Consider the following 25,877-nt stretch of genomic DNA (forward strand, 5'->3'; position numbering starts at 1 on the left):
AGAGGGAAACCACAAGGCCAGAGCCTAAGTGGATAAATTGTTCCCAAGTGGATTCCCCTCGGACTCTAAATAAACATCAACACTTAAGGAGCACCTCTGAGCTCACTGGGGGGGGGGGGGCAGAGCAGGGGCTGGTGGCTGTGTGCTTTCTCTGATAACCCGCAGGCTGTGGGGTGAGATCTCCTGTTAGCTCCTGCCTTGGGATGGCATCTGGGTGAATTACGGGACGCAAACAATTCATTTCAAAGTATTTACAACCTCAGGAGGTGGGATTTGGATGGTGCAGTTAAATAAAGCAAGCTGATAACAGCCTGCTATCATCTCCCAGGTTGAAATAAAGAGTTCACTTCTTGACTTTTCCTTTCTCAAAAAAAAAAAAAAAAAAATTAATTAAGCTCTTTCCAGGCTGAAACTTATCTGCAAAATTCCTGCACAACACCTGATTTGCAGAGAAAATTTCCTGGTCAAATCCTTCAAATGTCCTTCCCAGCCACAGGTCAGCCCCCAGGTGAGGTCCACCTGGACCTCTCATCCCACCCCTCAGAGATGGTTCCTCCAGTCCTTGTTGAGGCAGACTCATGATGTAGACTAGGAGGCTCAGGCAGCTTTCAGAGGTGCTTTAGATGGAAGAAGACTCCACTCCCGTCCCTGTTGAAGAGCAACCGGTATCCCCTCCCAGCACACTCGCTGGAGCAAGCAAGGGAAATTTGCTGCCCATTTCCAGGCGCTTTGAGTACAACCGTGTGTGCTGCACCAGGGCTAGGCTTGCTTTGTGATTTGCATCCTGTATTGAGTAAGACTGCTTTTGTCTTGGGATAAAATGCCTTGGGTGAGAGGCTGCCACAAATCTCAATATTTCAATGCAACACAACAGGCCCACAGGTTTCTCATCCATCCTCAGTGTCTCTTGATAGACAGTCAGCTGCCTGGTGGCTTTGAAGGAGCCATCGCAGGTCACTGGAGATGTTCCCGAGGGTTCAAGGCAGGAATACACAAATCAGTGGGATCTCGCTGGCTGCGCGCAGCTGTTTGCCACGTGTGCCGGCTAGCAAAGGGGAGATCTCCACTGCTGAGAGACTGTTAAAATCTGGCTCATAATGTGAACATCTTAGAGCTGTAAATCTCCCAGGAGTACGTCTTGCTCTTGCCCCTCTGATGCTTCCTGCGTGGCCAGAAATACCATGTGGACAGCCAGGAAATACCTAGGGAGATTTCGGTGCTCCAGTCCAGTCTGGAACTAATAAATGTGGAAGCAGTTATGAAAATATCTCCCTCCCTGAAATTAATAAAAAGATATATCAGACCACAGTCAAGCAGGTTCGTGCCACAGGTGAAGTTGCGAGTAGCGTCCGTCGCTGTTGGAACCAGCTCCCATGGCATGGGGGGCCGGAGGGGCGGACAGGCAGCCACCGTGCCTGGTGTGCAGTGGCTGCCGGGTGCTCTCCAAAGGGATCTTGTGCTGTTGGGAAGAGCTTTGGTCTCACAGCACTGGAGAAAAGTTGATAATTATGAATGCCGACTAAGTAACCCTCAGTAGCTGATCTGGTGGGACTTGTTCTTTCCTCTTTAGGCTTTGATCTATGAGCGGCTCTGGCCTTTCTCCCTGTATCTGTTCTCAAAACCACATGCCGGAGACCACATACTGGTTGTTGGCTTTGCCAAGCTGTCTGCTGCCCAGTTCTGACGGCCAGTATTTGAGCTGGCTACGGGTGCTGATGGACAACTGGTTTACCATGGACGTGCCTGGTTTATCCCTACTGTCTGCTGGGGTGAGGGCAATCCCCAAAACACATTCGTGGGTTGAATCCGTCAAGCTCTGCTGTTTAGCACTTGCTTCTCCTTCCCACTCCCTAGCATCTGCTGAACGTTCACCCTTCTCGCCGATTGGCCTCCCGATGACCATCGCTGTTGGAGAGGTCTGATGGTCAGAGGTGAATCTTGTACCAAAGGCAGGAGGGAGCGCTGCAGATTGGCACTGCCGCACTCAGCACCTGAGAGTCTGCCGGCAGGACAAGCATCTACTGCTCTGTCTCTACAGGCTTGGTTTTGAGCTTGGTTTGGCCAGAGAAAATAAGATCTTCAGGGAATTTAGCTGCAAAACTCCAACTTTGACCAAACGTGTCCCCCATTTTTCGGTGACTTAGAAACTCGGCCAAGCTTGAGCAGTTCTTCTTAGAGACAGCAAAAGACATATCCCTACCGGGGAGCAATATTTTTCTTTTTAAGCCTTGGCTTCAAATGTAAGGGCAATAGGTTTTCTTTAAGGAAAGAAATCCCCAAATTTGTTAGCGTTGGCACAACACTGTATTTTTCACTAGCCTTGTTTCTCACTAGCAGCTGAATCATTTTAGCGGGAACTTTTCCAGAAATATTCAACCTGAGTCAGACACCCAGTATCAAACATTTCAGCCCAAATGGTGAGTTTGGCATTTTTTTACATGAAAGAAAATGAGGGCCTTATCATTGGAAATCTCAGGCAGGAGCAAATGTTGCTGTTACCTTCTTGGGCTTGGGCATTGCAGTGTGTTGTTATACTTTGCAGAACCAGTGTTGACAGGGGGACATCTCCAGGGCCTCCTGGTCCTTGGGGCACATAGGGGTTTGGGAACTGGGCAAAGTGGGAAGTGAAGGGCACTTGGGGTGCGCAGCATCCCCAGGGAGGTCGTGGGTCACTCTGATGCCATCTTGTCTCAAGCTTTTCTGCAGAATTGCCATTCCTCAAGTTTTTCATGCATGGAAAAGTCTTCTGTTCCCCAAACCCTTTTTGTGGCACCGGGAAGATTTTCTCAGAGTGTTTTTCCATGGGTCCCCTCTCTCTTGCTTCACCTACATTTGCAGTTTGGCCTTTCCTTGTTCTCAGGGGTGCTTCTCGTGGGTGGAGAGGGGCGAGAGGCATTTGGCATCGTGGGGAGCAGGTCGGAGTGCGAGCGGTTGCCCAAAAAACCTTCATCCCCAGCAGTGGGGCATCTCTGGGATGTATCAGCAGGGATGGGGCTTTCCTTCCCCCCACCACCAGTACATGCTTGCTTTTGTTGCGAGCCAGGTTTGTGGCTCCGGTTTCGTGGGCGATGCCAGCCATATTTCGTGGTGCGCCAGCACACTTTCCTCCGTTTTTTCGCTCCGACTGTCAGGAAAACCTGGGGCCTGGCACAGACCCCGCGTCTCCCCCTCGCAGCCACAGCGCCCCGATGGATTTCCCCTTCGGTGGATTAGCTCAAGCAAACCAAACCAACTTCCGATCCTCCTCCTTACTCAGACTCAGCAGCGCACGCAAATGAATTTTCCCGAGCAAACGTTTTCGTTTAGTGTCGGCCAAGTGGGTCTGTGGTGGGTGGCACTGAGCCACACAGGAGGCCACGAGGCCGCCTGCCCTGCAAGCAGAGCTGGATCTGGCTGCTCGGTCCCAACGGCTCCAAGCTCCAGGCGCCACGTGCGGTGGCTGTGCTGTGCAGGACTTCACTGCCACCACGGCCGGTGTTCATCTGCGCTTTGCCATTTTGCTGCAGCAAGCATGGACAGAAACCCCCTCCCCAGCTCGGGTGGTGTCCATGCCTCCCTGGGGACATCCCTGCTGGGCCACACCACCCGGGCTCAGCCCCGGCAGCCCATCGCGCCGTATCCCATGCTGGACCAGAGGGCTCTGGCAGCATGCAGTGGTGCAGGAACCCATCCAGCAGCTCCAGGTTCATGCCCAGCTGTTCCGAAACCTCAAACCAGCCAGCAGCAGGCTTGAAGGGATGTGATGATGTAGGGGACCAGGGACACCCTCCCACTGCTTCCATAGGTGTTTTCTCTTTACCTCCCAGTCCAGCAAGCAGACGGGTCTCCGCTGGCTCTGGCTGCTCCATCTCTGATTTAAGGGTGGCTGTTTCCTTGATGAATGTGGCCCTCAAAAATAAGATCCCTGAAGATATCTCCAGGAGTCCCCTGAGAGCAAAGTCCTTCCCCAGATGGGCACGGGCAGGGTGCCCCTCTTGGCGGCCGAGACGATGCACGCGAGGCTTGCTCCTGCAGGAGAGAAATAAGGGCTCAGGCTGAGCCAGCAATTTTGTGAAAACAAAACAAAACAAAACAAAACAAAACAAAAACCAACAACCAAAACTTATCTGGGAAAAGACAATTTTAAGGAGACTGAGACTATTCATAAATTCAAGGCAAATTTAGAGATTCATTTCAGCCCCTGGCTTCCTCTATCCTCCCCTTTCCCTTCCCCCCCTCCCCCGAATTATTGTTTGCAAAAATTAAAACAAAATGTTTGGGGGTTTTCGTTTGTTTAAAAAGCAATTTGCATTTTGCAAATTGCCAAAATATAAGTCTTGGAAGGGTGGGGTCTTTTGAAAGGGCAGCATTGTCATTGCTGAATGAAAACCACGGAGAGGAATGCATCCTGGGAGATGCAGGGCACTGGGACCCGGGGCCTGGGGGACATGGCAGCAGCACAAAAGACCACAACCACGGCTCCCACTGCACAGCTCCAGCCTGCACCTCTCATTCACGTATCTCCGTTCATTCTCCCAAATGGCAAATCCTGCCCTTCTTGACCTTCTTCGATGGATTCATTTGGCCAAGTCACTGTTTTTAATGCGGAGATGCTTCTGCTGTGGTTTCTTCGCCCAGTTCCAAACCACAGCTTTCCTCTTTTCCTCTCTGAACTTCTCCACATCTCTCAACATCTGCGTTTAAGTGATATCTGGTTATTCATATCGGAGCCTGGCGGCCCAGGTAGAGGCTATTTGAGGAAGCTCTGTACATCTGTGTGCAATAAGACAGTGAACAAAAGGCTTGTGAGGTCCTTGGCAAAATAAGAGAAAGAAGAGAGCAGGAGACCACAGCAGTGGGCTTAATCGAGCCAAACCCTTTCATCGGAGAGCTCTCAGCACCTGGCACGTGTTTTGCCCATGGCTAGGTCTGCGCTGGGTCCACAGACCGTGCAGGGGTGTCTTCTCCACCGGGTGAAAAGCAAAGCGTGGGGAGCATAGGGGATGCCAGTATTGGGAGGTGATTTTTATTACAGATGGCAAAGGCGTTCATAGAAAGAAAAGATGGGTTGCTAAAGAGCCACTTACTGTGGCAGGGAAATTCAAACCAAGAGGCACTGACTGGAAATTAAAGCCAGGCCAGTTCATGTTAGGAAGGAGGCAAAATGCTTTAGCACAGCGGGGGATTAACCATCGGGCCGAGGGAGAGGGTGGGCGGGAGCCGCGTTTCCTGAGCTCCTCCGTCCAGGGAAAATGTGGCCGGGCGAGCCGCACGCCCTGCCTGCGGCACCCAGATTCGGAGCTGGGATCCAAAAGCATCATGACCTGCTGCAGGGTCCCTGTCGGTCCTAACGTCCCGCTCCAAGCGACAGCAGTGTGCCCAGGCGTTGCCCACGCTCAGCATCTCCAAGCCCCCACCACTGGTTTTCTCCGAGGCTGTAGCACCAGCGCGGTGGATCCCATCATGATGTGTCCCAGCCTCGTCCCCAGCAAGGACTTTCTGACGCCTTGGTGGGTCATTTATCTCATTGCCCTAATTCTTCCGCCCCTATGCGCTATTGTCAGGGAAAATTAGGATGGCTATTTTCCTTCAGTCAGACCAAGCCTCTCCCACTGGGCATCTGCAAACACATCAGGCTTGAGATGGAGCTGCCAGCTAGCCCTGGCTGGTGGCTAGCGGCGCACAGCACTGGTCACTCAGGACCCAGGCACTCAGGGGGAGCACAGGAGACAGTAATTTCAATTAAAACCATTCTCTTTGGGTCAGTTTGGCCACTTCTGTCTGCATGAACAGGTGCATCAGGAGGGGGTGGATGATGGAAAAGCACCCATGTGCACGGGGTTAGGAGGTGATTGGTGCCCAGTGGATGTCCTCAGTGCCCTGGGAGTGCAGGTGGAAGGAGAGGATGGAGCCAAGGCGAAGATGACAGAGCCAAAAAAAGCTGAGAAGTCATGGTGGAGGGGTGGCCATCACTCCCTGGCTGCTTGCTGTGCTTGCGGGGAGCTCGCAAGGAGGCCAAGTGGGGGGATGTTGGGCATGGAGAGGGGATCAACCAGCCCACACCTTCTCCCAGCTCGTTCACTCCCTCCTGGGAGGGTTTATACCCCAAGACATACACAATCTTTAGGTCATTGGCTCTGGATGAGCACTGAGGAGCTCCTTGCAGCTTCTTGTGAGGTTCAGCTTTTTCCCTTCTCCAGACACTGGATTTCCCATCCCTGGAAGATCAATATAAAATTGATCCCAGGAGCAGGGCTGGAGGCAGCTTTGCACACTCCACTTACTCCTCCAAATTCCCACACAGCTCTGCCCTGGTGGGACCAGATGAAATATTTGCAAAGGTCTTGAGAAAATCCTGGGAGTTCTGCTTTCCTGGCTTTGCAAAAACATTTCTGCTTATCAAGTAACCCAAAGAAATGCGAAGATTTTCACTGACTCTTCGGGTGGGCTCAGCTTTGAATTTTTAAAAGGGATGCGCTAATGCAATCTTGCAAAATACTCGCATACCAAGTTCAGCTCTCCTAAAAGACAAGTTCTAGGAGGAGGTGAGTTTTCATGCTCTTTGGAAAACGCCATTTCTGCCAGATTCAAGGAAGAGCTAGGTCTTCTGTGAGGCCATGCCTTCATGGGAGGCCCTGGAGAAATGTCTCCTCATGTTGGTCAACAGGGACTAAATCCTGTGGTTTGTAGCACCACGAGCAGATCTGCTAGTGAGTCTCAAGGCTTTGAACGATGGCGATGTGCCTGCACGGTCGCAGCAGGGATGACAGACCCTTAGACTGAAAATCTTTTTTTCCTCTGCTTGAGCTGCGTCTGGAGGACATGCCGTTGATCCAGGTGTTGCCTTGGTGGTTAGCTGTAGCCCAGAAGACATCCTTCGTGCTGTAGCCATGGTGCACCTCTCAGCTGGTCCACGCCTGGGGGAAAGCTCTGCCCTGCGCGGAGGAACCAGCCCTCAGCCCTGTGCCTCCTGCACGCCCGGGAAAAGGGTTTAATCTCAGCGTCTTGGTCTCCTTCTCTGTCAAACAAGGATTGGAACTTTAGAAACACCACCTCCTCCTTCCCAAAAGCTTAGCTCGTGCGTTTGGCGTGAGCAAAGCTTTCATGTTAGGAAGGAGGCAAAAATCACCCCTAATCCCCTGTTTGTACAGCGCTGGCTGCGGCGGAGCCACGGTGCTGGCAGGGGCTGCTCGACACACCGGGAGAGAAGGCGAATACCATCGTTGAGCAGTTTCTGGGGCGCTCCTGGCAAAGCACAGGGTGCTCTTCCTGAGGTTGAGGTGGAAGGGGAAAAACCTACAAGTGGGGATGCAGAAAGTGCCCGGTGCACTTTCAAATGTGTCTGTGGGACCCGCCAGATCTAAAAAACAGCGATTCCTCCTGCATGCAGGAGCGGTGTCTCCGGTCTCCTTGATGGCTGTCTCCTGTTTTGGGAGATGACAAATGCACCCGCAGGCTGGTGGGCTCATCTAAGGAGAGGCAAACCGCAGATAGAAGCCGTGGCCATGCTCTGGTGTCAGGAATCTCACTTTCTCACGGTTGGCAAACCGCTCTCGGGCCACTTTTCTCGCCATGAGCACGTTGGTGGCTGCTTCTCCTGCTCTGCCAGCGTTTGGTGGCGACGTGAGGTTGGGTCTCACCAGGTCAGGCAGAGGAATTCCGATTGCAAAGCACGGAGAGAGCAGTCTCCATCCCGCTGGTCGGACGTCTCTGCAGGATTTTGCTCTCCACTTTGCTTTCACGTGGTGAGTTAGCTGGGGATTGTTCCTGAGAAATAATCCGGAACTGCACTGTCATTTTCTGGGCTGAAATTTGATAATTAAGCAAATATAGCATGTCTTTGTCTTGGGCAAGCACCATAAGGTAAACAGGAAGGAATGAGGGATTAAGATGTCTCTGCTCTAAAGGAAGGTGACAAGCCCAGAGCCGTGACACCTTCGCGCCGAGCCGAGAGGCCCAGCTGTGGGTTGGCATTGCACAGATGCATTGTTCGGGGCTGAAGAGCAAATAAAAGCAAAGGGAAAAGAAAACAAGCTATAAAATTCTCGGCAAAGCACAGAGCCCCAGCAACTGCCTCTTGATGTTCCTGTGACAGCTCTGGGGAGAGGCAGGAGAGGGGTCGAGCTTTTGAAGTCCTCAAGTTGTCCTTTGCAAAGGCCCCTGTTAAAATAGTCCCTGTGTTGACATTAGGCTGCATATGGTGGAGAAATTGGGCATCTCCCGGCAGGTTCAGACACAGCACATGCAATCAAAGCGGAGGGGGACTTTTTGGTATTTGACTAACCGGCCCTGTCCCAGCAGCGGGATGAGAGATGCGGAGGTGGAGGTGAGGTTTCGTCGGCAGGTTCAGGGCTGCAGATGCGTAACAAAGCCTTCTGCTGAGGGTACCAAGGACGGGGAGGAAAGCCAGGGAAGAAGCTACTAGGAAGGTCTTGAAACGATCTTTGGAGCACGAACACACATATGTGTTGGGACTGGTGAGAGTGGGAACACTGGGAAGGTTATGTAGGTGATGTTGGAAACCCCCTTTTCCCCCAGGGGCAGACAGAGGGGGCTCCTGGGCTGTTGGGAAGCGGGAGGTTTCGCAGCAGTTTGTACGGAGCAGTAGAATGATGTGAAGCACCACAGCGCGAGAGCAGATGGGAAGGGAGACGAGCGGTGCTCGTGTGGGGCAAAGCGCCTGTGACAAAGCTGGAGGAGCAGCTGGGGGGGTCCTGCGTTGCTGTTTCCTCACCATGGATGTTCTCCCTGCCCTCGAAGCCCTGCCTGCCCCCAGCTTTTAATTCACATTAAGAGTGGGGAGAGGCAAAAGGCGGATTTGTTGCAAGTCACGATATGAAACAAGGTCTCGGTGAGCTCAGCTCCCCCTCCAAAAAGCTGGACCCACCACATAACACTGGTCAAGGAGGAATGTGGGTTAGTGGTTGGCTTCCTGCAGCCAGAGGTGCCACCAGAGCATCCCCTCCTGTGACACCCCCACTGCAGTGGGTCGCCCCAGGCAGGACCTCGAGAGTCCCCGGCCCCACGCACAGGGGCTCCCCCGGGGTTGGCACCTCCATGGCCGGGTGCAGATGCTGATGGTCTCCTCTCTTTGCCTCTCGCAGCCTGCAACTGCAACCTCCACGCCCGGCGGTGCCGCTTCAACATGGAGCTCTACAAGCTGTCGGGGCGCAAGAGCGGCGGCGTCTGCCTCAACTGCCGGCACAACACTGCCGGGCGGCACTGCCACTACTGCAAGGAGGGCTTCTACCGGGACCTCAGCAAGCCCATCTCCCACCGCAAGGCCTGCAAAGGTACTGGGTTGGGGGTGGGATGGCCGGGACCATGAAGCTCCTTCTCCTCGACCCCTTCCTTCCTTCCACAGCTTTTGCTCTCGCCAAACTCCTGCTGCTCCTCCCTCTTCCAAACCAAGCCCTTGAAATGACTTTTCTTGCTCCCACATTCCCTGCCATCACCTCTCCCTGGTCTCGCCAGCCTCCTGGTAAAGACAAGGCCAAGGCCTTGAAGATCATCTCATTCCACCCCCCTGCCCGGGCAGGAACACCTCCCCCCAGCCCAGGTTGCTCCAAGCCCCGTCCAACCTGGCCTTGAACACCTCCAGGGATGGGGCAGCCACAGCTTCTCGGGGCAACCTGTGCCAGGGGCTCACTGCCCTCAGAGTGAAAAATTTCTTCCTGATATCTCATCTAAATCTCCCCTCTTCCAGTTTGAAGCCATTCCCCCTCATCCTATCACTACATGCCCTTGGAAAAAGTCCCTCCCCAGCTCTCCTGTAGGCCCCCTTCAGATACTGAAAGGCTGCAAGGAGGTCTCCCCGGAGCCTTCTCTTCTCCAGGCTGAACCTCCCCAACTCTCCCAGCCTGTGCTCCCAGCAGAGGGGCTCCAGCCCTCACAGCATCTCCGGGGCCTCCTCTGACCCCGCTCCAATAGGTCTGTGTCCTTCTGCTGTTGGGACCCCCCGAGCTGGAGGCAGCACTGCGGGGGGGTCTCCCCAGAGCAGAGCGCAGCAGAGGGGCACAATCCCCCCTTGCCCTGCTGGCCACCCTGCTGGGGATGCACACTGGGATGCTGGGGGCTTTCTGGGCTGCCAGCGCACAATGCCGGCTCATGGTGAGCTGCTCATCCACCAACACCCCCAAGTCCTTCTCCTCAGGGCTGTTCCTGATCCATTCTCCGCCCAGCCTGGATTTGTGCTTGGGATTGGAAGTCCTCACTGCTGAGGATGTCTTTAAATTATTTCAGGTTTTAATCACTTATACGTTGTGCTTCATCTGCTCCAATAACCACAGCTAACATCGTATATGTAAGGACAGAGTTACACAAAATCCCAAGTATGGGGTTAGATGTAACGTCTGTAAATCAGCCTCCTCCAAACGCCCATCTCCTGCTCCCACCCTCACCCCCAGCACTGTGGGGGGCACAGGCAGCGCTTCACCCACGCACAAAACATTTCAGTCTTTGGGACATGGCGAGAACAGTAAAATGGGAAACAATTTTATTTTGAGCTCAGCAAACGGAGTTTTTTTGAGGTTTCCCCTTCTCCTGCAGTGGCTGTGAAGGCGAGCGGGGCTTCAGCTGGGGTGGGAGCAGCAATAAGAGCAAATCCTGCAAATTAACTTTTTTAACTCTCAGCTGTCTGCTGGATGAGATATAAATCCTGAACCTGAGACGCAGCTAAAGGAATGAAGCAAACCTTCAATAGCCAGACTAGAAGGTGCTGGGGTTTCCCACAGAAAGCTTCAGCTCTTTTCTCTCTAAAGACTCATTTCAACAAGAAACAGAAAGCTTTTTGGCCTGAGCTGGGTATTTCTGGCTGGAAAGCTTTGGGTCTTGAGCGTTTTCAATTTTTTAATGAAAACGCTTCTTCATATTCTTTTTTTTTTCCACTGCAAACAGACACACTTTGCCAAAGCAGAAAAAGAAACTGCTGCTTTAGGCGGCCCTACTCCCCCCTTTTTTTCACCTTGTAAAAACCATTTCAATGAGACGTTTTCAACCCGCCCTGTGATGAGGCTGCTAACAAGCTGCAGCTTCAGCCCGGGTGCGGGCTGGTGGGATGTCAACCCAACCCGTGGCTCCGGGGGAAGGAAGGGGCTGATGTTTTGGGGTCCGAGGAGCCAGCGGGCAGGAGCACAGTGGGGGCTGAACCCCTTCCATGCCAACCCCAACACCCAGCATCCCGGCCGGACCCCCGCTCCGGCAGCGAGCTGCCCGCCTTGCCTTGCCCCCCGGTCCCGAGGGGATCTGTGCCGTAATAAAGTTCATATTTGTGCTTTCACGGCCGGGTGGCAGCCGAAGTAACAACGCGTGAGGTTGAGGCAAACAAAGGGAAATCGGGAAGGCTCCTCGAGTGGGGCCGGGCAGCGATGCAGGAGGGCATCCCTCACCTCCGGGCAGCGGCGTCATGGCAGGGGCGTTTGCTGATGTCCAGAGCCTGATTCTCCTTTCCCTTCCTGCTCCCCTGCATGAGTTCTGGGGTGCCGGGGCAGTGGGGGGAATTCCCACCCCTCTCCAAGCACAGTTAACTCCTTCCCAGAGCTCTGGTTTATCCCAGCTGCCCCCCCACCCCCACCCCCTAGCATGGGCGCTCCTGGGGACACAGTGGGATTTGGGGGAGAGGAGAGCTCTTTCCCAGCCACGGGGTCACTCTGCCTCCACAGGGATCCCAGTCCTCTGGGATCAGCGCAGGGAGCAGGGAGGGGATGCTCAGCTGAAGGGTAGGATGGATCCAGTCCCCTCTCCATCCCCAGCTTTTCCATCCCGGGAAAACGCAGTCCCTGCCCTGCGTTGGCAGTGATGTCCACGCTTAACCCTCTCTGTCTCATTGACCCCGGCATCTCCCAGGACCTTCCTCACTCCTGCTTTTCCCAGCTCTCCTTCCCGGCCAGGCAGCCCGCTCCCCCTCTCCTGCCCATTTCTCCTTGCTGTCCCTCGCTCTTGCTAACCTCTCCGTGGCTGATAGCACGGTGATCTTACCCGAAAAAGGACAGCCGGGTGGCAGGTGGTACCTGCGGGTGGGAAACCTCAGAGCCATGTTGTGCCTCAGTTTCCCCAAGTGAGCACCCGGGAAGGCGCACGCTGGCCTTCGCGAGGCACTCCGCAATGTTTTAAGGCCGCATTTCCCCGTCGCTGGGTCCTTCTCTCTATTAAACGCTTTTTGCTATTGTCCTTCTCTCATCCCGTTGCCTTCTCCAACTGCTCCCGCTCTTGAAATTCGAGATCGCCAAATTTAAATACTGCTCTAACCCCCCACGGTTTATAACAAAAATGCGGCTATTGGAGCTAACAGATACAAAGGTATGTAATAAATATGCTGATGCATGAACAGCTCCCCGACTCGCAGGCTATTAGCGCGATTTCACAGTAGTTGGAACGGTTTATTGTTGGCGTAATCCATCGTCCTATACAAAGCGGGCGAAATGAAGTTTCCTACAGCAAAGGCATTCCTTTGAAAACTCGTTTTCCTGAGCTCTGTTTATGACACAGGGGATTTTATGCTCCCTCTATTTTTCTCCCCCGACTCGAGGGCTGTTCTGAAATAATTGTTGAAAACGGGCATTTTTTAAAAAAAAAACAAAAAACAAAAAACAAAAACCACCATCTAACAACTTCAGCCATTTCTCCATTGATAACAATATTAATTTATCATCTCACCGAGCCATCTGCCAATGGGCAAAGCTCTCCCAGAGCCTCACCTCAACCGAATGTGTTTAGAATTAAGGAATTAACCTGCCTGTAGCATCTGCCATCCCCCTCACAACTGCCTGACGTCCCATCTCACCCAGCAGATCGTGTTTTCTCTCTAAGACTTGATTCTTTCAACCATCACATTGCTCCGTTCATGCCCTACACCTAACACGTTTAAACAAACGCGTATAACAGAGCACCGGCGCCTCGTGAGCCGACGGAGAGCTGCCGAGGAAGCGTACGTGAGCTCGGGCGACCTCACAGCAAACCTTCCATGAAAGAGCTGTGGAAGAGATGATTTTTTTGTATTAATTCAACTTCATTAATTCAGCCTAACAGACACATCCAGCTCAACTGCCTTCGCTCTCGCTTGTGTTTCTCATCTCTCACTCCATCCTGTCTACTGGGTTGTGTACCTGAATACATAACGCATCTAACGTCAGAAAATTATAGAGGCGTGAGTTGCGTTATTTTAAATGGTTGATTTGGGTATTTATGCAAAAATGTTTGCGCAATTACCACTTTTTTTTTTTTTTTTTTTTTTTTTTAACTTGGAGAAAAAGAAAATGCCGCAAACTTTTGCACGTGTTGCGGGGCGCGGTGTGAGGCTCAGGCAGCAAAACGTGAACAGAAAGCAGAGCAGGGCAGTGCCCTCCTGCCCAAGGCGGAGGGCTGGTTGGGTTTCTAATGGCCAAACCTATAATAAGTTTTAATCGAAAGATTTTTTTAATGCTCTGAAGTTTTTTTAGCAGCACGGGTGTAGTCATAAGAAGTTGGGCGTTAAGAATGACTTTTACCCTGCTGGTTAAAAGTGATGTAGCCCTGGTTGGGTTTCTAATAGCCAAACCTATAATAAATTTTAATCGAAAGATTGTTTTAATGCTCTGAAGTTTTTTTAGCAGCACGGGTGTAGGCATAAGAAGTTGGGCATTAAGGATGACTTTTACCCTGCTGGTTAAGAGCGATGCAGCCACGCCACCTTCTTTGCCTGTGCCTTCGCTTCCAGCCAATTTCTTGCAAAAACGGTAAAAGCAAAAAAAAAAAAAAAGTTGTGGGCGACGAGCGATGCCTTGTCGCAGAGCCGCGCAACAGGCGGAGCGCGGCGTGAAGGCTGCAAACCGCATGCAGGGGGATTGGTGGCAGATGGAGAGGGGCTGTCGCCTGAAGTGGCGACGCTGGGCGAGCGCCAGAGCCTGCCCGGCCGGGGCTGCGGGAGGGCTGTGACTGCTGCGGGTGGGTGGGTGGCCAGGGGAGCCCAGGGACAGCAGTGACTCAAGCAAAGGCTCGGGCTCCCCCGGCCTTTTGGGGTCAGGGCGCATGACCCATCTCTGCGTGGCCCCCGAGGGAGGACTCTGGGACTGCAGGTGGTGCCGGTCCTCCGCACTGGGGGGGGGTGGATGGGCTCATCCCGGTAGGATGCCCTTTGCTCTGGCGGATATATCAAAGCCCTGGTCCTGCGCACACCCGTCAGGTGCGCGGGCTGTCCCGAGAAACAACAAAACCCCAGATGTAAGAAATTTCACACGTTCATCTTTTAAAACTCAGAACAAAGGCGAATTGTTCCTCTTTTCTCACTGGTTTTTGCGAGAGCACGAAGAGCTCCCAAACTGCTGCAGCCCTGCTTCCCCTTCCTTCTGCTTTCCCTCTGCTCCAAATGGTGTTGCGAGTGAAATTCCACATCTGGGTCCTGCAAACCTCCGGCCGTTCTGCTCTGTCGTGGGCCACTGTAAATCAGGGCCCTGGCGTTAGCTCTTTTGATTAAATTCACTCCTGATATTTGCCAGATTATTGGCACTAATGTAATTCTATTGGAACAGGGACTCTGCAGGATTTTATAGCCTGGCCGTAAAACAGCTCTGCACTTCGGGGAAAGGATTTACGCGTTTTTTGATGAAAAGATGACAAATGATACGTGTTATGAATGCACTTGTGCTGGGGCTGCCAGTGCAAACCCCTTGTGGAGGGGCAGGAGTCGGCACCTGGAGAGGTCACATTCATTAGGACTCAATGTTTTGGTAAAAAATGGGATCGCCTGCCTCCCCCGCACCCGTGCCGAGCCTGGCAGACTTTTCCATTCGCGTTGGAGGATTATTTAATGGCTTATGCAAAAAAATAAAAAAAAAAAAAAAAAAAAAAAGCATTCCCAGCCTACCTGCCCATCCTGGTTTGTACCTGCACAGGCTCCACTTTGACATTTGTGTTTTGGAGACAGTTTGGGCTCAAGCAAAGAGAGGGTGGGAACCGTTCCCATGGGCTCAGCCTCCGGTCCTTGATTTCACGGGTGCAGATGTAGGTTTTTTTGCCACCCAGTTGCAGGAATTTAGCTGGCGGGGAGGGGGGGGAGGACACAGTAATGCAGCTGAACCCCTTTGGCTCCTTGTGCTGCCCGGAGAGGAGAGCAGAGTCCCTGGTGATGGGGACAGTGGGACGAGTCCCCCTTCTCTCTCCACTGACTATAGAGGGAGCTGCGTGACCAGTTTGGAGCAGAGAGCTCATTTCCACAAGGCTGAAGCCAGGGGAGATGTAACATCTTCTTGCTGCCTGGAGCCCCACTGAGAAGTTGGGGTGCAGGAGGCAGTCGAGGTAAAACCCACTTTAGATGGCAGAGGCTGAGGATAGGCGCTCCGCCACCAGTGTACTGATGTCCCGCTGCTGGTGTCCCATGAGCCATGTCCCAATGTAGGACAGGAAGGTCAGCCTGTCCATGGTACAACTCTTCAGGTTTCATCTGTGGCCAGCATCCCTCCAGCCTTGGAGGTGTCCCCTGCCACTGCAGTCCCAAATCCACGGCTAGGTGAGGGGTAGGCAAGCTCCCAGATAACACATCCCAAAGATATAGGGATGGCCTGGCTGAAATCCCTAAAGCGGCAAGGCCACCAGTGGTAGCTCCTGGCAGGGCTTCTGTCCTCAGCCTTTCCTAATCCGCAGCAAGTGCCAACTCCCACAGGCTCCCACCCATCACTGCAGGGACCCAGTCACTGCTGGGCATCAGCGCAGGGGATCTACCATTTGGTGTCCACCTTAGGAGGAGGTAAAGTGCATCCTAAGAGAGATGCTCTTCTCTCCAGAGCAACCTCATTTTGATGCCCATCTCTGGTCCAGCTCATTTGTGGGTTCACAAGGCAAAGTCCAAGGCAATACTTCTTATGAATTCCCCCCAGGGAGTTGCCCTTAATTATCAAACTTCCTTCTCTTTATTTTCTCCTTTTCTTCCTCTTTGAAGACCAGCTGGAGCTACTGTTTGGATGAGAGATGAGCCAGCTCGTAGTGCTGGCAGGGCTTGGATCGAATCCTTGTATCAAGGCTTGGTCACCTCTGAGAAATCACATCACTGGAGAAAGTCCAGACTTTCAAGGCATTGATCTGCCAAACACAGACTTTATTTTCTCCACAGGGCATGCTCTTCCACCACTGTGAGAACAATTTTCTAGCTGTATTTCTATACTGCGTTCGTTAGTAGCTATGCCTCAGTCACCCCCTTCCCCAAGGACCCATAATTCTTTATATCGATATTATTCCAAGCGCTGAGCACTGATTTATGGATTCCACATCTAAAACTTGTCATCAGCAACCCCCAGACACACACAAACCGGTTGGAGAGAGTTTATAGAAATACAGCTTTAAGCTGTCCCGCACACGCGGGTCACTGCGTGGAAGCATCCTGGGACAGCGCAGGAGGCTTGAGTGCCACTGCCACCAAGTGCCACCACTTCCATGGCACCTCCAGGACCCAGGGCAGAGCTGCACCATTCACCCACTTGGGCTGGAAGAGTCCCAAAGCAAAGAAGGGACTTGATTATTACAGAAACTCTTAAACTGTTTTGAGTTCGTAGTGTGAAAACATGGAAAAGGAGTGATTTTTTTTTTTAATGAAGAGCTACGTCTACCTGGCCATGCCAGCTTATAAACATCCCTGATTTTAATGACATACGAGCAGATAGGTCAAATTAAGCAGCTGCTTCTGTGCAAGCAGGAGCGGGAAGAGTTTGCTGCGTCGCAGCAGTGGAATATTCCTGTGGAAAACTCAGCGATAGAGACACTTTCTAATTGTTTCAAGCCAGCTGGGGCTCCATGTGCCAGCCTTCATCCTGCTCTCCTTTCCACACCTGCCTTCTGGTTCCAAGGACTTTCTAATTGAGTCTGATCTATGTGAGTCACCGGCGAGGAACAACCCAAACATCGGAGCCATACACAGCCCTTTCCCCCCGCCCCGGGCAGCTCCACCAACTCCATGCAGCGCATGGGGATGATGCCACGCACTGGAGCATGCATTTAGGGACCACAGATATCACATTCCAGTTTCACGTTTGTAGCAACTGGTGATCTGAACTAGTCATACTTTTTACTTCTCCGTATATCTGCCTCTGGAAGTGCTCCAGGATTGGGGCCAATTCTCCATTTTGGTGCAAATTAACAGGGACGAGGGTAAAATCCCGCTGTCTGGTCTTCCCAGAAACTCATCGCTGACTTTCTCCTCTCTCTGCCTCACGATCAGGGCCACCTCCCACAATACAGCAGCATTCAAAGAGATATTTGCTTCCAGTGGAATATATTTTAGGCAGTCTGGGGTCGAAACAGGGATGCTCGGAGAGGGCACAGAAGACTGGTAGGAGACACCGCTGGGGGCTGGCAAAGCACCAAGGGGCATTGCCGTGGGCAAGGAGGCTCTGCCATGCATGGCCCAGATGAAGTGCACATGCCGGGGGTCTCTGGTCTGCTACAGTCTCCAGAAGTTGGCTTAGAAGGTAATTAACAAATATATATATATATATAAATGAGAGGGAAAAAAGAAGAAAGAGAGAGAGGTTTGTCTGTGCCTGGTGATAAGATCAGATGAAAATCACCTCCATGCCAAAAATTTCCTTAAGCTGCAGCTGCCTTCAAGCTCTGGGGAAGTCAATAATTTCATATATTGCTCCCACCCAGGAGCTTTTTGCTGCGTGATTTGACTCCCCTGCAAGCCCGGACGCTTAGGGCTGCTGGGGTGGGCAGACGCTGAGCACCCCGGCCCCACGGTGGAGCCAAGGGAGGGGGGCTGCTTCTGAGCCTGGGCTCCTCCAAAAAGCCACATCGGCACTTCCAGAGCCCTTTTCAGCAAAGCTCCCCTCTCTTCTAGGAGCATCTTTTGGACTTTGCTGAATCAGTAGAGACTAAATCACATTTAAAGGCAAATTTGAAACAGACCCGGTTTAGGGAAGGGGAGGTGCGGAAAGGGATTTTGATGTATCTTCAAACGGGCTGGGAAGACATCTGGACAGGACAACAGGGCAGGACCGCACCGGGCAGGGGCCTGACCTGCAGCTCAAACCCCGGAGTATGGCTCTGACGCGTCCTCCCAGTGTCCCCAGCCCAGCCGAGAGCACCCTCTCCCACGGGAGATGCTTCCGGGGCCCCGGCGATGCCCCGTGTGCTCCACTTCCATGGATGCTCTCCCACAAAAGCACCCACCGATTGCTTCTTCCACCCAAATGAGTGGACCAGGACCAAAAGCACAACTTCCCGGGAGGAGGACACCAAGTGAGCTGGTTTGGAGAGGCATCTGCACTGCTAACGGGTGACCTTCATTGATTTTAGCACGGGTAGGAGGAGCAGCCCCATGAATGGATGAGCTGAAAAAGCAGGCTAAGAACCTCCAGAAAGGGTAAAAACCATGGCAGAAACTGCCAGCACTGCGTGGGGCTCGCAGAGGTCGGGGCGAGATGCTTTGTTGGCTCCAGGGAACCAAGACGTGTGACGGAGGAGGCCCAGCCAAAGATCCTCCAAAGGACCTTGAGCTCTCCATCGCAACCTAGAAACCTTTCCCCCAGCACCTTCAGAGGGGAGATATGGCTCACAGCTGAGTCCCAAATCCATGACAGATATTTGGATGATCTAGCTTATTAGGAACATTTAGAGAGTGTTGATTCCCTGACAGAAGCTCTGCATGTCTGAAAAAATCACTTCCTTGCAATGATGGTGCCTGAGAGGAGATTTATTGGCTACACTTTGGGCCGACCACCTTCAAAACTGTGGTTTGGGTTTGGTTTTTCAGCAGAAATACATCCACAAACAATCCTAAAGGGCAGGTTCGGACTGTGGTTTCTCAGGAGTGGCAGGGTGCAACACAATAGACGGGAATTTGCACCCTATTAAAAAAAAGAAAAAAAAAGAAGACTAAAACCCAGTTCTCCATCACAAGTCTCAGACCAAGAACTGAATTTGCTAAATTCATCTGCTTAGCCAGACCTTTGCATATCTCCGAGACAGAGGAAAGCAAAGGAATAACTTGCCTTCTCCATAAATATTTTCAAATTCTTGAGATAATTTCCTGCTTCAGATCAGTTCTCGAGAGCGAAAAATCCTCCGGGCTCTCAGGTCCTGAACGTTAAAACAAAGTTCAGTCCCACTCATCCGCGCACCTTGGTCTGATTTTAAGCGTACTAAAACAAAAAGACTTTTTTTTTTTTTCCCTCATAGAAAAAGATATATTTTCCAGTTAAACATACACTTCTCAGAGGATCACAAGTCAGAGGCCTGGATTTGTGCCCCAAGAGCTCTCATTGCCATTTTTTCGCGGGCACTGGGGGTGCGAGGGGTGCTCTCCCCCCACTGTGGATGCTTTAGTGTCTGATATGGGCTGCGCACACCGAAGAGATCCCCCTCTGCTTTTTCTAGAGTTTCCCTCTCACCTACCCAACTGCCTCGTTTTGTGGAGCTTGTGGCAACCTCATTATCTCTGAGCCTTTTGCTACGCTGCCAGATTTGACTGAAATATTATTAGTGGGAGAATACGCTTGTAGGAACCTCATTTCCTCAGGAGCCAGGCTCAAAACGCATCAGGAAGAGAAAATGTTTGCCTTTTTCCCCCCACTTCAATAAAAGTATTTTCCAGCCTACTCTCATGCAGTGTCTCCCACGAGAGCAGGTTGAGCCTTATTTTTCTTTAGGGATGTGCCCAGGGACCGTGTTCCCACTCAGCCGCTCTCTGCCTGGCCGGAGCTGCCCCTGGAGGGGGGGGGGTGTGTGTCTCTGACTTCACATTTTTTTGCTGGAAAAATAAAAGGGGTGACATCCTGCTCAACGAAACCCAGGTCCTGCTGGCAAAGCGGGGAGAAGGAGGCACCAATGCTTCATCCCTGGGTGTTTCAGCATCCCCACCGCTCTCCCTGACGGCTTCTCCGGCTCCGCTGCAATCACCCGAAAGGTGGAGCTCCGAGACGACAGGGGAATTTTTAACAATTTTTTAACAAGAGGATTTTCCAGCATTTTGGAAAGTGCTGCCATAATTGTCTTATTGTCTGTATCGCTAATGCCTGCCCATAGTGCGCCTGCCCAAAAAGTGGATTTATTACCGTGGTTCAAAGCCCCCTCCGGATTAGCGGCGACTCTTGCTCAGTGGAGGCATTGTGGGCCCCGTCTGTTACTTGTTACGGCGAAGACAAAGACAAGGTCTAATCTGTGAAATTTGGCCCAAACCATGGGGCGCCGAAGCCCTTGGCTTCCCCAAGTGCCAGTTCAGGAGGAAGAAATGGGAGAGCCCTGAGAAGCGGCGCAGGAGGAGGGACACTGTGAAACGCCAAGAGATTATTTGGCTTTGCCTGATAAAAGGGGGAATTCATTTTCTGCTGGCAAGAAACCTTTAAATCTCCAAGAGAATGTGCTGAAGGACATTGTGCGTGAACATGATCCTTTGGAGGACTAAATCCAGTTCACAATATCGCAGGCAAGCTGACGATCTCATTGCAAAGCAGTTAACAGTTAATATTTAAAGCCATTATTAGTATTCAGAGTTAACACGGAGATGTTTCAATCTCTGCTTCTGGTTAGCTCAGGCCAGTCTGGGTGGGTACACACTAAATGCCAGGGTTTCTCTTCCCCGTGACAGAAATCTGTGGGATTTGCAGGACGTGCCTCCGCTGGTGGAGATGCTCTGCCGTTAAATATGGTCTCGCCCATCCCCGCAGGATCCTGTCCCCAGAGCCAGCACAAACCTCTCCCCACTGCTCAGGTGCACAGATAGCAGAGCAGATCATAACTCTCCTCGCCCACGGACGAAGAAGCAGGGTAGGTCTCCAAAGGAAGAAGCGCCAGCTTGTTTTTGAATTGTTTCTCCAAAGACAGGAGCCAAAGCAAACTTGCTAAAAAAAAAAACCTGCCCAGGGTCGGGTCTTCGGGACACCTCCAAGGCTGGGGTCACCTTTGAGGTGGATTACAGCTATGGGGGGACGACTGACCCCAGGGGTTTCCCACACCGTGTGTTGCCTGGCCAGGTGTGGTCACTGCAACCGGGATTTAAAGTACCCGAGTCACCAAAAACAGAGGTTTGGGCAAAGAATAACTACAACTACAACAAAGTTTGCCTAAGTAGTAATATCTGAACCATACCTCTAAATACTAAACTATAAGACTAAGTGAAAGATGTTCACTGCATCAGGATGACGCGGGCTGCGCTGTTGAAGCAACGGGCAAATTTAAACGGAGTTGTTTTGACATTTTGCTGTTTAAAATATTGTAGGAATCAAAGCGTCCACACACCAAGCTTGATTTTGGTGCATTTTTTTCCCAGTAGAAAGCTGCTGCAGCTACATTTTTTACTCTCGTTGCAGTCTTCGGAGGAAAGAAGGAAAGCAACCAAAGGGAGGCAATTTTGGCCATGATTCTGGAAAAGCATTTAAAAGCTCAGTTAAATATAAATGTGTACCTAACGCACATTGGCTATGCGGGACTTAAATTCATACTTAAAACCGAGCGTGATTTCCTGAAGGAGGTTCTTTCTCCACACAGAAGCCTTCATCAACGACTATTGCAAATTAAGGTGGTTTTTTCCAGCATAATGCGTTGCTGTTTTACCTCTTAGTGCACAGCGTAAGGTAATGCGGTCACGCTTTGAGCTTTTAAATCTGGAAGCCCTGCCACCCATGCTATGGCTGCAGGTACAGCGAGACAAGAGGGAATCTGGGCACCCCGTGAAATGAAGCCTTTTTCTGTTGTTCAGTCAAACGGTGTTTTCATCATTCTGAAAACCTCCCAAGGAAACAGCTTCCCCGAAAGCAGGAAGATGCTAATTCTCCAAAAATGCAGGTCCTTTCAGGTACCTTCTCAAAAACCGTCACACTTGAAGAGAGCTAAGCCCTGAAGATTTATCCCTCTGTTTACCTTTCAACACACGTGTGTGGGGGAAGATTAGCAGCTGGGAATGCCTCCCACCAAAATTCAGGGGTGGAAAAATATTTGCATTTTTGTCATGCTATTTGTCAACCTTCGGCGGGCCGGAGACATCCCAGCAAGTTCAACCACTTTTCCGGGGCGTTTTACATCCTTTCATGCACCGTCCTAAGATTTGCTTTCGGGTTTTTTTTTAGTCCCAAACCAGCCAAATCTCAGCTGAGGCATAGAAATGCACTATTCCCCGCGCTCGGGCGGACGACGGTCTGCCTCAGCAGATTCGTGCATATAATAGTGGCTTGTCTTGGAAGCTTCAGACAGAGATATAAAACTCTATGACAGACAGTTGTGCAATAGCGTGCCCCCAGGGGAAATCTCTTCCTAACTGCAGGCAGTTAGTAGCTGGCTTGGAGTGCTTATATCCGTATATATATTAATCCCAGCTAATGTAACTACAGATGTTCTCATTCATAGGCCTATCTAATCCTGTTGGGCCTTTGCCATGGTGTCTCGTAGCATGAGTTCTACGAGTTAATTACGTGCGGTGCAAAGAAGCATTTCCTTTTATCGTTGAAAAAGGTTGCCTTTTAAATGCCTTGAATGTCCCTTTGTTCCTGTATTTTAAGGACCAGTGAAGAGGAGCACCTGTCTGACCTTCTCGGTGCTGCGCGTTACTTGGCATCCCTCCATCGTCTCTTGGCAAGGCGTTGCTAATCTTTTCCGTCGCCCTCAGATGGGTGCCTCTCCATGCCTTTCACTCCGGTTTCCCAGCTGAGGACGTACTATTGATTTCTATGGTGTCATGATATTATATTCAGCGATAGTCTCTACCCCTTTCATAATACAACCTACTATCTTGTTGCTCTTCTGAGCTCCGTTGCAATCAGCCAGATGTTTCATTGACTCCTAAGATCTTTTCCTGGAGTGGTTGCAGTTAATTGGGACCCTTCAGCGTGTATGAGCCATCCTGTTCCTTCCCTCCAATCAGGCATCCTTCTGCGCGCTGGTTTTTGTCTGCTACCCCCTCACCCGGTCGGCCAGTTTGGGTCGGTCTCGCAGAAAACCTACGTGTGGTCTCCTCATGTCTGGACTAGCCAAGCTGAAGGTGGTCACCCAAAAAAGCCGTGAGCTCCGTGCTTTCCAGGTCATGGTTATTATGTAAGAAAACTCAGCTTTGGGGGGCAGAGGCACCCCCATCGCTACCCTCATTCCCCGTTAAAACCTCACCATATATTCCTGCTCCTTCTGTTCTCCTCCACAGCCAGTTTTTTCAGCAGGCAAGAACTTCGTTTTTTCACTGGTAATTCCTGGTCATCTCTGCCACAGACACTCATCAAAGATTATTCTTAAAGACTTTCTGAAAAAACTAAATCATCCTGGTTATTTCCCTTCCCCCCGCTGCTGTGTGAACTAACAGACTGAAGACACACAGGGTTTTCTTCACCCCAGCATCACTCCTGTTTGCTCCTCTCGCATCTCTCTCCCTGCACCGTTGCATCCTCCTCTATGGGATGATCCTTTTTAGCAAGGTGTGAGGATACAGAGGATAAATCAGCTATTATGCCCCTTATTATCCCTAACGATGTCACCACCACCTTCCTTCCCTAATCAGCGAGGTTTTCTCAGCTCTGGTGCTTCATGGTCTCTGCTCTGCTCAGTGCAGGGGCCTGCGGACCTCCTCCATCTCAGTAGGCGATGGACAAACACTTGCACCCAGGGAAGTCCGGGCATTAAAACACGTTTTGTGAATCAGAAGGTTTCTGTCAGAAAGGCAGTGAGGATGCCAAAGGGGTATTTGCACCCATCACACCCCCACTGCGACTCCAGTGCGGTCTTTCCTCAATTTGGGGCTACAACCCAACGGAATTTGAACGGTACTGGAAAAACCAGCATTAACCACCAGCAGCCCAGCTACTCCATGGCTGGGGAAGGAGAAGAGCCTGTAATCGCTGGCTGCAAGTGTTTGCACTGGCCGGGGAACTGCAAATTGCCTTCAATTGCTCCTAATTGCTGGCACTGGTTCAGTTCCTGCGGGACAGGGACGGCAAATGTACATCTGCAGACACCACTTCGAGCACCTCCTGCCTCCCCGCACCAGGAGGGTTGAGTTGCTGCTGATTCGGAGAGTTTTCTGGAAGGCAAAGTGAGGTCAGGCGTTGAAGGTGCCGGAGTGGTGCTGCTCCAGGCGGTCGTCCCGGGCTCGGAGGGAGCTGTGCTGCTACGAAGAGTTGGGGACCAGTGGCATTGATCACGTCGCTACACCCTGAGAGGATTTACCCCACGGTATGTGGGAGGGAGCGATCAGCCTAAGGGTTTCTCCTGGTGAGGTCCTGGACCGAGGGTTGGTGATTCCCAGCTCCTCTGCCACTTGTCTGCTCTGTGACCTTGGGCACATCACCCGTGCCCCTGGGAACACGGCTAACACCCGTGCCGCACGGTCCCCCCAGGAGAGGGTAGACAACCTCAGACAGATACGGCTGTAAAAATAACCCCGGCAGCTTTGGACAAGCTGTGCCGAGGCATTACCTCACGAGGGAAGGAAGGAGCAGCAGCATCGCTATTTATTTATGTGGTGTCCAAAAGAGCACTCTGTGCTCTGCAGCCTGTCCTCCAAGAGCCTGATTTTGTAAATCTTACTCATCACGAAGGCTTTTTTCCCTTTTTCCCCTCTTTCCCCCCCCCCCCCTCTCGTCCAAGCGGTCCCACTGAAATCAGTGCAATCCATTCACATGGGGGAGGATTACTCACAGGATGGGGGTTTGCAGGCGATGCCTGAAACCAGCACGCGCAGCCCCGGAGGGGACGCCTGAAACATGAGGCATGTTCCTCCCCATCCTCCTGCCCTTTGCCTCTTCTTGTGTAACCCTTCCCTGATTTGCTTATTTTCATATTAACTCCTGCCTCTCTGCTCTTCTTTAACTCTTTTCCTTCTTCCGTCTCATGGTTAATGCAATTTTTCTTTCTTTCCTCTCCCCCGGCAATATCGAAGCCATCCCTTGGGGCTGCAGTGTGCAGGTTTTCCCACCTAAACGTCTCTCTGCTCTCCGCGCTCATCACCAGCCCCGCTGATTTCATGTTAAAACTTTTGCAATCAAAACTGGGTTTGAGAGAAAAGGAAGTTTTCCGCTACAGGAAGGTTTGCAAGCGGCTGGTTCCCACGGGCAGCTCAAGGCAGGGGGGGAGAGTAGGACTTTTCATCAAAAAAACCCAAATCAGAAGTGTTGGGGAAGGAGGAGAAAAGAGCAAAAGCTTTGTCGTTGGGTTTGGTTTTTTTTTTTCCCCTTCCATATGAAAAATTGTCAGGTTTTGGCAAGGCTCTGTCTCTTCCCATCCAGCACTGGTGGAACCGGTGGATGGCAGGGTCTGCTTGTGCTCTGGGGTGGGATGCCCAGTGCAGGGACAAGGGGCCATCCCAGTGCAGGGGGGCTCCAGGCACCATCCAAACCCCACTGGGAGGAGGACCGGCCTGGGACCTGCTGCCCAGTAACCACAAAGGTCGAACTGGGGGCTGCTGGTGCAGGGAGCAGGAGCAGGATGGTGCTGGGGCAGGTTGGAGGGAGCCAAACACCCAAAACTTGGACACCCAACACAAATGAACGCGGGATGTGATCTGCCTTTCCCAAATGAGGTGGATTTAGGGTGTCTCAGAGCCAGTGGGGTGCAAGACAAACCAAGAAGCATCGTGGGGTCCAGCACAAACCCTCATGAGAGTGATATGCTCAATTTGGGAGATCTGGAGGTATTTGGAAGCCAAGCCCAGCCACTGGACCCCGTGGACACACTTGTGCTGGTCCTGACCCGCAGATAGGTTTTGGGCATCAGGGCAGGTTTTCCCCCAGACCCTCTTTCTGGCAGGCTGCTGCCCCGAGGGGCAAAAGGAGAGCGGGATCAGTGTTCCCCAGGGAGGGTTTTGGCTGGCTCCTTCCCGAGGATGCTGCACAAGAAAAGGAAAGCTTTCCTGCCTTTCCCTGCCACCGCTCAGCAGGGGCAGACCACAGTCTGGCACGGCGCTTGCGGCTCTTAGAAATCAGGGCTGTTAACAAATGTGCGAGGCCATAATCCTTTTG

General features: G+C 51.9%; 1 protein-coding gene across 1 annotated transcript in view; it reads left to right on the forward strand.

The window, feature by feature from the left end:
* The window catches only part of NTN1 (netrin 1), a gene marked incomplete at its 5' end in the record, with an annotated part of 107,297 nt that overhangs the window by 46,999 nt on the left and 34,421 nt on the right, over positions 1–25,877 (forward strand). The window contains one exon of the mRNA XM_082492396.1: positions 9,084–9,272. Coding sequence (XP_082348522.1) covers positions 9,084–9,272 — 189 coding nt within the window. The remainder of the gene's footprint in view (positions 1–9,083; positions 9,273–25,877) is intronic.

The sequence above is a fragment of the Vanellus vanellus genome (assembly GCF_965231255.1).
Source record: "Vanellus vanellus genome assembly, chromosome: 17".
Classification (NCBI taxonomy): Eukaryota; Metazoa; Chordata; class Aves; order Charadriiformes; family Charadriidae; genus Vanellus; species Vanellus vanellus.